Here is a 12,970-nt window from a genome sequence, read left to right as displayed (position 1 = left end):
CATCCTCTGTTTGGTGGAGCTAGAGAGCCTGGAAAATACGTGAGGAAGAGATGCAAGGAGTGAAAATAAGTTAATGGAACTGACTCACTCACTCACACTCACTAACTTGCTCACTTTACTTCAGTGCTTTCCATACATTGACTTTATTTGGGATGTCGCCCAAATAGATTTGCCCCGTCCAAAAACATTTTGTGTTTCTGCATGCAACTGCCACTAATCGCCGACTCCCTGCATGTAAGTAAATAGGTTTTGATAGATTTGATGGTTTCCATATGTGTCAGTAGAGGGTTTGGGTGGGTAAAGAGGTGCAGTGTAGCTCTTATTCAATCTTTTCAGTTGACATGCCTCTGTGCAAGACATTATGTATGCGTTTAGTTGTCTAAAAAACAAAATCTTAGTGATGTATTTAGTTCTCACTTTTCAATATCAGAGGGTTAAATAAGATTAAAATTTATTAAACAAGATACTTGCATTCTTGTGCCCTTTTGAGGTTGTCTACTGTTAGGGTATTACTTACTCGGCAATATATTGCATGCAATAACGGAACAGAAAAGCCAGCTGTTGCAGGTGAGAATGGATGAGGCTAGCATCTTTAATACCCTTTCTGCATCTTTAATACCCAAAGCTGGCTCTGGTGTAACCAATGAACTTTTCCACTAGCTAAAATATTTATTGTGTGGGCGGGCGGGGGTAGTGGCTGGGGAAGAATGTGTCCCTCCAATGTCAGACTGACTCCTAACGCCCCTGTTGTTGTTGCTGTTGGTGAAAGTCAAGGTTATGAAAATGGCTGATATTTACAGAGTCGTCCCTAGACTTTTAGGGGCTCTAGGCAAAAAAAAATTTGGGGGCCTCTCCAAAATATTGGCACCTTCCGATTCTTCTGCTGTCGAAGGAAGGTGAGGAGATGGGGCACGGGAACTTTTCAGGGCACAGTGTGTGCCACACAGCTTTTGTTGTTTTGGCTCTGTACCCCAGTGCATTGGATTTGAAATGAAACAATGAATATGAGGTTAAAGTGCTGTCTGTTTTGATCTGAGGGTATTTGCATCCATATTGGGTGTAGGAATCACAGCATTTTTATACATTTTAGAGAGACCATAAGTAATTGAACAAAATAACAATCAGTGTTTCCCATACACTTTATTTGGGCGGCCTGCCCAAAATGATCAATTGTATTCAGCCGTTTATTTTTGTAAACAACGCCCACTAATTGCTGACCCTCTCCCCCTTCAACAGTTTCTTGTTTACTGCAAATGCTGTTCAAAATGAAAACACTTATGTGCAACAAAAGTTCACTTGACTGTAGCATAGAATTGTAGGCTTTCAAGAGAATAATCTTTAGCTCTCCACTTGTTATTTTGTCCATGACATGCAGCTTTATATCACAATAGATCCATCCAGGAGATTGTTGTTGCAGTTGATAGCTTAGGTGTCACGTCTGGTTATGGTGTTTACCAAACCCGTTATGTTTTAAATTCAGTATTCTTCCCCAAAGAGTGCTTTACATTCCCCAGAATTTGTGGAAGATTTGTGATGCAACGAGCTGCAACTGGAGACACTTTGCAAAACTCATGATGTGCAACATTCTAAAACTGACCCATTCACATGAAAGCAAAGAGATGAGACCTTGTTTATGGTTACCATAGCAACAATTATCACCACTCCCTTGTTTATCGGTACTTCCTTGTTGGTTGATAGCTTTTAGGTTGGTTGCAATGCTCACCTGGCTAATATCTGGGTCAATATAGCGAAAATTGACGAAAGTAGTAGCGATAATGGGATGCTTGCTGTAGAAGCAGTGCTGCTTATAAAAGCAAGGCTTCGTAAGAACCGAACATCCAGTACTCAGAGGCAGCCATGGGTGCTTCAGTGAGCGGTGCACGGAGCGTGTGCACAGTTTGGCAAAGCCCAGGTTTACCCAAGACTGCTCGTATGCTGCGCTCTTTAATGAATTACTTCAGTGAATTTTTTTAAATGTACTCTATGTTGTTGTCTCCAGTGCAAACACCACCAGCCCTCGCGCACACCCCCCATTCCCAACCCTCCGCTCACTAATATGAAACTTTCTAGGAGAAATACTGTACTTTACTTACTTACTTTACTTATTTACTGTTCATACAGTCCATGACAGAAAATGTCCTTATACTGCCTGGTTACAGATTGCAACATAAATACAGAAAATGTAGGCTAATTATAAAACAATTTCCCTAAAACACGTTAAAAATAAAGAAACACATCCATGTTTCAAATTCCCATAGTGCTCTTTGAAAGTTCACTGAGGTTACTTCTCTTACAATCAAACATGAACACCATGTAATGACAGTTTATGACTACATAAAATAACATATTCAGTAATAAATATGTAGAATGAGACATGAGTCACACTAAGAACTGAAATGGGACTCTGTAGCGGAGTGTTTGCTGTAGTGGTTTGCTCCTTGTATCAGCAAGAAAAACCAGTTTCACTGCAATAATTTGGAAAGCTATGCGAACTATTTGATATTGCTTTCTTTGATATTAAAATGGCTAAACCAGCAAACCATGGGAAATGTCACAATGTACTCAATAAAAAAAGACGAAAAAGGGTAGGCATTGTTTTGTCAACATTGAAATTACTTTGTTTCCTCAAGAAGAACAGGTATTTTTGCCCTTCAGAGTGCTCGGCAGTGCTGAAGAAATTTCTGCTGTGGAATTCGCAGAAGATTCTGGTGAAAGGGCTGGTTTTTTGGCTAAGGACTGGGTTTGAGACCTTCTGTTTAAGTGGGCTGATTTATCGTTATAGCTGTAGGTCGGCGAACTAGCTACTTGAATGACACTAAAGCAAAGGCATTAATGTCCCTGGACTTTTGTTTCCCAGCAAGACTGGAGATATTTATTCACTCACGTCTCTCTCATGTTGGGATTAATCACTCGCCACAGTGGCCCGCTGTAAACACTGGGCTTTTGCATATGCGAGATTGCAGCTTTGCTGTGAACAAGAGTGACCTTTTGGAAATGAAAAGGCATCTCTGTGACAGAATGTCTGGGGCAGTTCACAGCCAGACAAAACAACAAAACAAAACAACAACAAAAATATCAGCATAGTTCGGTCACAGTATCTTTAATCTTTTAGCATGTCCTCTAATCACTTTGCAGAGCATGCAATTTGAGAGAAAAAGGACAACGTGTTTAAAAATGTGAGATCAACGTCTGTCTATCAGTTTATCTATGTACAGTACCAGCCTATCAGTATATCTGTTAATCTGTTGATTGATCAATCAGTATTTATTGATAAAAAAAATAAAAAACTTATATTCAGAATGACTTGTCTGCTGTCAGATGTGCTAATTCTTTATATATTAAATATGTGGTTTTCAGAATTATGTAAATATATTAGGAACTGTCTTTTCAGAAGCAGGAAGGCCTCTGCCATTATTTCAGCATGGCTCGTACCGCTCTGAGTCCGCTGGGCTGAGTGCTGAACCCCGCTGCCTCTCCAGGGCGAGCTGCCCGCCTGCGTGGGGCGGAGGAGTCGGCGGCGGCGGCGGCGGCACGGCGCCGGTCGCGCTTCGCCGGACCGCGTAATGAAGCGCTCCTCTCGCGCGAGCCCCCGCCCCGTCGGGCCTGTGGCCCGGGTTGTGTCTGCGCGGCGCGGATTTGGCGCGTTTGTGCTCCGTCCACCCATCCGGGTTCTTCTGCGTCCTCCACGGTCCCCCTCTCCAGCGCACAGCTGCTTTACTGTTTTACTGATAAAGCCCCATTACGGCCCCTGCGCAAAATTTGAAAGACATTTCCGAATTTCAACTGAATGGAAACCTAAGCAGTTTGTTCCAAACTCGTGTACTTCAGATTTGAACTTCATCTCTCCGTCTGCTTGATTGACACAAAGCAATATTTTGCACAGACGGCACAAAGAAAGTTTGTGCAAGTTTTTACCGAGCAAAAGCCGAGTGTCAGTAACACAATTGCAGTTGCTGAGCTTGGCAGATTGTTCAATAAAGCTGAGGAAATTCAAACTTCTTCCGTTAGCCTGAATGTGTTGCGGCGGGCCTCCCGTTGCCGGCGCTGTGATGACGGCGCTCGCTGTTCTCAGATGAGGTCTCGCCTGCGCCGTGACCTTACGGCAGACGTGTGGAACGGCCCGCCGCACGTTTTCCGTTCTTCCGGACTTGGCTGCGCATTAAGCGGCGTGCTCGGAGTCGGGGGGGGGAGCCTTTTCCCCCCCTGCTTACCCGGGAACCCCTTTGTTACCGCAGCCACTAAATCTCTTGTGTGCCCGAATTGGAAATGCCAGGATTCATTTATTCAGCCCTGCCTGTGTTCTGCAGCGGTTCATTACTCAGCTAGGAAAAAAAAAGAAAAGAGAAAAGGCTCACCTTCTCCTGCACTAAAGTGGAGGTAGCATTTATTTATAGCCTTCCATTTATCAACACCCATTGTGGCTACAGGGTGGGGGGTCGAGGGGGGAAGGGGGGGGGGGGTAAGTTTGGCTTTGGGTAACTGGATTTTAAAAGTAGCATGGGACACACCAACTGCTCTCACCTGCTCATTTCATTTTGTATCGTAGTTGTAGATAATGGTGTGAAATACAAAGGAAACTGAAATCTGGTGCAAATCACCATTGTGTGCTTCCATGGGTACAAGTGTTATCGCGTAAATTTGCCTTGATTCCAAAATGGCTTGCCATGGTTGGGAGTTTCTGCAATGGCAGTGTCAGTTCATATTGTAGCAACTGTGTTTTATCCTCTCTCATTGTAAACAACAGACTGTTTTTATTTGCCCTGTGCTTTTAACGGAACAGCAGTGAAGCTGGAGAAAAAGCACTCATCACATAAACATGGAGCAGTCACTGTTCATAGTCATCACACTCGCGTAATTTCATTAGCTGTGTCTCCGTTTATGGTTCATTTCCACTTCAGAGTGTGCTGTTGTGTACTTGAATAATTTAAAGACCGGTAGGCTGCTCCCGCATCACCCAAAGCTGTCTGCATCCTTTTTCGAGAATAAACCCAAGTTTCGTACTCTCATATTTATCTTTGTAGTAAATTGACATTCTAGTCTGTTCTCTTTATTTTCTGTGCTCCGTCTCTCTGTTCCATTAGTACGAAAAGGGGTCACGACCTTGTGGAGGTCTGCGAGAAGACGGCGTCCAGACGTCCGCTAATTTGAGTAATTTGGCTCGAAAAGGATGATGTTACACAAAGAATGGACGTGTATTTCCATTGAGGCTTTACTGGCCTTTTAGGGGGCCTTTGCCGGTGTTTAATATTCTGGGTACGACCGTGTTGATTTTTCCTCTCGCTGCACATTCGAACTGAGCCGCTGCTCCTGCTGGTGCGTGCCAGAAGGGAAGTCTGTACATCGTGCCTCTGCTGGAATTGCTCTTGTTGTTTCTTCTTGCTGGTGAAGGGCAGAGGCCTTTACGTAGAGACTCCAGGGCTCCGAGCTTTCTGGTACCGCACCGTTGATGCTTTACTTTCATGTAATTCCGCCAAGTGTAAGACCCGGGTCCAATCAATATTCGCCCTTAACCTTGGCTCACAGTTAAAAAGTGAGTGCTGGGGGATTCCGAACTGAGATTGAAGAACAAATGCTTGCGTTTATTTTTAAGTCTGTGTTAGAGACAGATGTTGACTGCATCCTGGCCTTATTGTTCTTGGTAATTTGTTCTTTCCTTTACAATGTTTTAGTCCAAGTGGCCTCTGTGATATTGCAGTGCACTTAATATATAGTCTACTGGTGTGCTGGGTCTAAGAGAAAGGTGAGCCTGTGCATGTGCAAGTTTTTGTGTGCATTCCTCGACTCCATGTTACTGCTTCACTTGAGCCATTTTCATCATTAAGGATGTCAGTTTGCTTGATTATTGACGTTTGTAAATGCCATTCATGCCGATGGCGCTGAGAGTCATGGGAAATTGGGCGGCTTGCGTTCTGCCGTGCTTGGAACATCCAAAGCGCAAAGCAAATTTCCTCCCTGCGGCCAGAGCGAATTCAGTCGTACATGATTTAGATTTGTCTTTACCCAGCATTACCAGCTAGCGCATTTGTTTTCTTTCTCGAACCCCGCTCACTGTCAAACCCCTCGAGCTGCCAGGTGAGGGGAACGCTGCGGCGCGCTCAGGCTTCAGAATCCCGCCTGTCAGCTTGCGTCCGGGGCCTCCTCAGCCTCTGTTCTCCTGTTCGTTTCGGGGGGGAATATAAAAGCCCCCGTCTGCTCTGGACAGAGCTCCGCAGAGCGCCGTAGGTCTCGCTCCTTCTGTCTCGTTCTTTCTTTCTCTTTCGGACTTTCGCGGGGTGATGATTAATGCCTCGGAGCTGCGCAGCGGTTGTGAGTCGCGGGGCGCGAGCTTCGCCCGTCTGAGCGCGTTTCTCATTCGCCGTTTCGCCGACACAGGAACCGGTCTCGTGGCAGCCCATTAGAGCTTTGCGCCGAAGAGTTTGTGCCGAGCTCCAGCTGCGCGTTTTTTTTCCATTGAATCTGACGTGTGCCGTAAATGTTCGTGGCCCCGTGGGTGTGTCTATAGGTGTGTTTGAGAACTGAAAAGTAATGAAGATTTGAATCGAACTTGGTTAAGTTCTTGCTTTTGACATTATTAGATCCTAGGGCCATTGTTGCCCATGACAACTTTGCAAGAGGAATGCTCATTGGTTGTAATGTAATGCTTCTCATGTGGAAGTGGCATACTGGTGATGAGACATACTGTATATTTAAGTAAAAGTCACCATTTACTAATAATAATGTGGAGAACCAAAATGAACAGATATATAACAGAGCACCAAAATAAACAGATCGATGTGGTTTGCCCTGCTTGTTTATGCAAGACCATTTTTTTGCATAGAAAACATGCAAATTGATTTTAACCAATCAGGTGTGCGTCTGGTAGAGGGCTGCCAATCAGAGTAATTAGGGCTCAAGGGCCAATAGCAGAGTTCTCTCTTTTCAGGTAAGGACCTTTGTCCCCAGATGCAAGTGAGCATCCCTGTTTTCCCGCTGGCTACCCTACCCTACCACCCAAAAATGACGTTTATAAATGTCGTACTTTACATTAAAAGAAAATCTTTGATATCTTGGTTATGAATGTGAAAAAGTATGTTTACATTTATCCTGCGGCTTAATGAACGCATGAAATGCAAGACAAAATGGATGTGTACAGGGTATTTACTTCAGCAAGATGGGTAGCAAACTTGCAATCATGCCATCTTAATTCTGCGCTCGACAGGCTGGCTGTTAACACTAGCTTTCTGCGAAAACATTATGTTCATTTAATAGGCAGCGCTGATAAAATGATATGCGAGGAGGGGGAGTGGTTATTCCCTCCCCCGTCTTTTCGCAGTGAAGTGAATTGCAGTCATTTTGCAGGCATATTTCACTGAAATATGATTACTCCAATCCACCCTAATGAGCGGCGGAGGTTTTTTTCGGGGGAGGGGGCGGCGGTGGTTTTCGAGGCGTCGTGCTGCGCCGCTCTGTGCCTCCGCGTGAAGTCTCTCCCGCTCTCTCCAGCTCCCGTTCGCCTGGCTGAGGCTTCGGCGGGGCGAGGCCGTTGAAATACGTTATTGTCCGTCAGTGAGTTGTTTTCCGTCTTTCAGACTTGGCTTCAGGACGTAGTAAAACAAATGCAATAACCTGACACGGCAGAGCGAGCGGCCCGTACTGCAGGACAGCGTCATGCATGAATAAATAATGGTGGCGGTGATTGTTTAAGGTTGTTATTTAGAAGGCTGTTTGTCATTGGCACAACTTATTCACACCTGGGAAATATTCTATTATTCCTATACAGTGCCATAAAAAAGTATTTGCTGATTTCCTCTATTATTCCATATTTGTCACACTTAATGGTTTTAGATCCTCAGACAAAATGTAATTTTAGACAAAGGGAACCTGAGTAAACTCTTTTAAAAATTATTGTTTCATTTATTTAATGAAAAAAGTTATTAAATATTTTTTAGTGGGGGAAAAAAAACAGTTTTTTGATTTTTATATAAAGTTTTCAGTTTTTTAACCTTATAACTATAGGTTTGATCAGACCCTAGGTCCAGAAAGGAAGCCTTTCTGCACACAAATCTTCCACAACTGCCATTTGAGTTCTTGGACTTCTAGGTATTTCTCCAGCACTTCGTTGAAAAAAGTGACCCTCTCTTCATTAAAACCAGAAGTTTATCAGTGAAAATGGGTCATGCCTTAGGTGAAAAGGGACAGATTTCAGTTAAAACTGGGACCTTATAGTCATTAAAACCAAAACATTCTTCAGTGAAAACCTGCCTTTGGTTTTGCTGACAACTGGACCAATTTCAAGTTCATACTGCTACTGTTAGTTTATCTGTGAAAATGTTGCCTTTTTGTGTAAAATGGAATGGCCGTCGATGACAATGCTCCCAGTGAGAGGGTCTTTGCGGTTAAAACTGATTTTTGCAGTTAACTCTCGAGAGCTTTGAGAGAAAGTGGTGAATAAGTATCATGTCTTTATTGTCGCGGTTAATTGTTCAATAGAGTGAACAAAGAAGAGTATCTCTTCAAAAGCCTGTTTTATTTGATTTATTATCACTGTTGTATACCCAGGAAAGTGGCTCTTTACTGAAAGTGAATACGCCAATGAAATACAACAAGTTTCCCACAAAAGCAATATGTTATATTGCATTAATAGCCAAAGCAGCTCTTTTACATACTCGAAACATACTCACCAGAGAAGCGTTTATTGTAATTATACTTGTGTTATTTATTCAGCAAATAAAAGGACTACCTAAGGAAAAAAGAATAAAATAATTCAACTACAGAACAAAGCACACATGCAGGCAGGCCAGCAATCCATTACATTACATTCATTTGGCAGACGCTTTTATCCAAAGCGACGTACAAAAAAAAGTGAATTTCATGGTCATAGACAACTGCTGAACACGGGTTCAGTAAGGTACAATCCTTATGGACTTGTAACGGGTCTCCCCTCTGAGTCAAGAAGGAGTAGCAAAAAATGCTGCCCATCTTGTCTGCTCAACAATGTTAATAATACAAACTGTTAATGTCATGAGATGATGTCAAGAAGAATGTTGCTCATGTCTGTTGATGAAAGAGACATGCGAAGCTATTCAGCGGAAAGAACGGCAGAAGGATACACAGGGAGACGAGTGTTAAACGAGTTTGAGATTGTTCTTGTCGTGTCATGAAAGACAGCATCAGTGGAAATGTTGAACATTGAAAGGGAGCAGTCTGTAGCTACACGGCCAGCCTCTGACTGCCTAGCTTAAAATTGAGCTTGATCTGGTGTTGCTAATGAATAAATGATTCTGTTGAGAGATTCATTTAAACATGTGTTAACCTATTGTTTACAGGGCAACTTCCTTGCAAAGTTGCTTCCAACTCGCTGGTTTTAGACAAACCAAAAAAGCTGTTACAGCGGGAAAGGAATATTTCCACTTTTTAAATTACCAATGGAAAACATTTCCTGTTTCCATTTTATGAGTTTTTATGACATTGTCTATTGTATATTAAGGGGCTTGAAAGGGTGCAACTGTTTGTATTACAATTGGTCTATACTATTTGACCAGTCAATTCAAAGTCCTGAGCATCATATATCTGAGGTTCTTCTCAGGGGATACTACTGATCTCTAGAAAAGTATTGCAATCTTGTCAGAATCAAAATGGAGTGATAGTAGTACAGATGAACAGGATCTGTATGTAAAACCTTCACAAAAAATATGCTTGGATAATGGTTAGGAGGGTGAGGATGGAGTGTGGTAAAAGTTGCTTGGTAAACCTCGGTAACATTCTTGCATTTACAGCAGATTTTTCCAGAAAAGTGAACAAAACAAATAGTCTGCCATGACACAAAAATGTAGCTCAGCTCTCCGATGGCATAATGCCCTGTGGGTTTTTGCAGCAGGTATACACTTCTCAAATAGAATAAGTGCTAGGACAGCATGTTCATTGTGGATTGAATTTATCATTGGTAAGAATGGAAACGTTCAGCCAGGTTTCCATTGAAGAAGGCTCTCTCTTGCAGTAGAACAGCATAGCTGTGAAGAGCAAAACTGAGACTGACCACATGACTTCAAGTAATTGGCATACTGATGCGAGGATTTTGGAATGAATACCACGGGGACCATTTGATAAAATGTACTGTGTTTTTGTTTTTCACCTCATTTTCAATGCAGGAGATTTGTATTGGCTGTGCATCCAGTCCCCAAAGATTGTTTTGTGGTTATGCTGCAGAAATACACGTGTATAAATATAAAGATCCACAATCATGTCCCATTATTTAAGCGGTGGTGTAAAAGCAGCCTTCTGAATTTGGCTGCAGGATTCCACTCTTCGCTCTGCTCTTATTCCCGTGAACGGGCGTAGCTTGGCGAGTGCCACGCAGGGAGGCGTGCTACGCCGCAGCGCATTTAGCCGCGGAGAAGGAAGTCAAGGCGTGTTCGTTCGCGTTCCGTTTTTCCCTTAGCCGGTGAGCGGTAAGCGCGGCGTGCTAACTCTAAAATCACGCCCCCCAGCCGCAGCGCATCAGCGGCCTCGGCCGATCGTCCGCGGAGACGTTGACAGGGAAATGGCGGCCACACACCTTCTCTCGTGATTTCCCTCGTCAGCCGGGTGGAACACCCTCTCGCGTCCTCCAACGCCCGCCCGTGACTATTAATACGCAGTGAGTACCGGGTAGGTTCATGGGCGGAGTGTAATCCCCCCCCACCCAAACATAACCCCCCCCCTCCAGCGTGATGCGCATCAGCGTAAAGTCAGGGGGACGTGTTTGTCATGCACGGACGGGCGCGGCGGGGAGCGATGACACGGAGCGGCCGTAAACACTTTAAGGCTGCGTAAGACGCAGCTATAAAAGGATGGCAGCCCACCTGAAGGCTGGGGTGAAATAGAGCCGGCCGTGTAAAGCCTTCCCCGTGATCTACTGGGACGCGGTCATTTGCGCTGGTTAGAATCTGATATACCGTCAAAGGTCAACCCTGGCAAGCGGAAGCGCCGCTGAAAAAGCAACACTAAACAAACGGCGACAAATAATGAAATTAAATACGGTCTCTCGACGGAGGGCTTCTAGGCCCTCGGAACGGCCGCCCCTAAAACATACTGCTGGAAAAGTGCAGGCGATAAAACTTATTGCTGGAAAAGTGCAGATAAATGACTCGGGTGGTTTTTATGGGGTTGCGGAGTTGCTTCGCGATGCCGAAGCTGGTTCAGTTTGGCCATGGGACAGAGGCCGTGGTAAGGGTGACCATTTTTTTTTTTTAGGGTTTGACCGTTTCCTGTTTTCCTGCCCCCCACAGAGAAGAAGGAGGTGACCCAGAGCCTGGAGAACTACACGTCCAAGTGCCCCGGGGGCATGGAGGTGATCGCGCTGCCGGACGGGCTGAAGCTGCCGCCCGTCCCCTTCAGCAAGCTGCCCATCGTCAGGTGAGTCGCCCGCGGCGACCAGAGCGAGGCCCGCGCGCCGGGCCAGACGCTCGGCTCCGGCGTTCCCTCCAACCGGCGTTCCCTTCGCACGGGACGTCCAAACGCTCCGGAGTTCAGCCGTGAAGGCGCCTGCATAACTCTCGCTGCTAAAAATATCCCGGCTGACCATCTGGCGAGCGCGCGGGCAATCTGTGCGCGTTACGGTCCAAGCACGTCGGGAGCCCGATGCAGCAGACAGCCCTCGTGTTTACTGATGGCGCGCTGAGACGTTTGCCGCCATTTTGGCTCCCGTTATATAAGCTCCCTAGTATTTTTAGTCTGTGAGGACTGTGGAGATAATGATTGCACTGCCTCCCATTGCTTATTGCATAAGTGACTATTGTTCATTTGTCACACAGCCCCAACTTGGAGTAATTGATGGTTTCTCTGCAGCTGTGCAGAGTATAAATGGTTTCTTTTTGGCTTTTTTGTGCTTTTTTTTTTGCTGTATTTAAGCTCATTTGGATCTGTCTGTTCTCCCAGTTGTCGTATATTGCCTGAGGGAATTAATATAACAAATGGAGGTGCTTCTCGAAAGGTTCACATAAAGGATAAACAGATTTCCTCTTATGAAAAGCCCGACAATATTAAACAAGTTGAACTGATTTCATTTTTTCAGCCATTTGATTACTCGTTCCGGAGACCTTTCGCGAACGCTGGGGAACCTCATTGTGACTAATCTGGTGAATTGCCGTGGGAGCAGTTTTTCATGCATACATACACTCAGTGGTTTTTAATGAGTTTGTGTTTTTTTGTGAAACGGATGAACATTTGGCACGATGAAATTATTTAAATGCTACATTCGTGAAAGTTTTACCGATTTTCCTTCTTGAGAAATAACTGTTTAATGGCATAATAAAGGAAATTATAGAAAGTTGTACTGAGAGAGAGCTAAAGAGAGTGACCATTTTAGAAATATTTTTGAGGTGAATTTTAATGCCAACAGAATATTCTTGAATGGAGATATGAATCGGAATGTACCATTGTTTCTAACACAGCTGTGTTTTGAGATACTATTTAAACAGACGTTACCTGTCAAAAATAGTTTTTATTTTAAAATAGTTGCACATGCATATAATGCATAAATGCTAAATGTATAACTTTGTGGCTGTAGGTGCATTTCTCCATCAGCTGAGTCAGGCAGTAATTGCGTGATGCTTGAGGCGGGGCGTTAGCGGTTAATCTGGCCTCCCACGGCGGGTTCAGAGAGCGGGCGGAGCTCTGAGCCTCTCTCCTCTCGGCTTCCCCCCCTCGCTCCTTTGTGTGACACGAGCCCGTTTGCAGTTCACAGCCCTGAGACAGTGGCCGTGATTCAGAGCGCACAAGAGAGGCCCGTTCAGTATAGCAGTGATGGAATGTGCTGGAAACGGGCCACCTTCAACTACAGCACCTCAAAGTGGGGGGGGGGGGGCGTACCGGGGGACTGTCTACCTGCCATTTGGCAGGTAGACAGTCCGAAGCTAGTAGCACCATGTCAGCAGTGTCACGTGGCAGGGATCAGGGAGGAAAGTGCTGGGATTTGATTGGCAGGGAGGCCCTGTCTGTTCCACAGAGAGGT

At 44.7% G+C, this 12,970-nt stretch overlaps 1 protein-coding gene across 2 annotated transcripts in view; it reads left to right on the top strand.

The window, feature by feature from the left end:
• Positions 1-12,970, top strand: part of trappc9 (trafficking protein particle complex 9) — a 308,154-nt gene that overhangs the window by 54,982 nt on the left and 240,202 nt on the right. For both annotated transcript variants that reach the window (XM_035429796.1, XM_035429795.1), the window contains one exon: positions 11,247-11,373. In XM_035429796.1, the coding sequence (XP_035285687.1) occupies positions 11,247-11,373 (127 nt within the window). The remainder of the gene's footprint in view (positions 1-11,246; positions 11,374-12,970) is intronic.

The sequence above is a fragment of the Anguilla anguilla genome, chromosome 8 (genome assembly GCF_013347855.1).
Source record: "Anguilla anguilla isolate fAngAng1 chromosome 8, fAngAng1.pri, whole genome shotgun sequence".
NCBI classification, from domain to species: Eukaryota; Metazoa; Chordata; class Actinopteri; order Anguilliformes; family Anguillidae; genus Anguilla; species Anguilla anguilla.
Note: the sequence above shows the minus strand (reverse complement) of the source record. Positions and strands in the feature narration are given on the sequence as shown.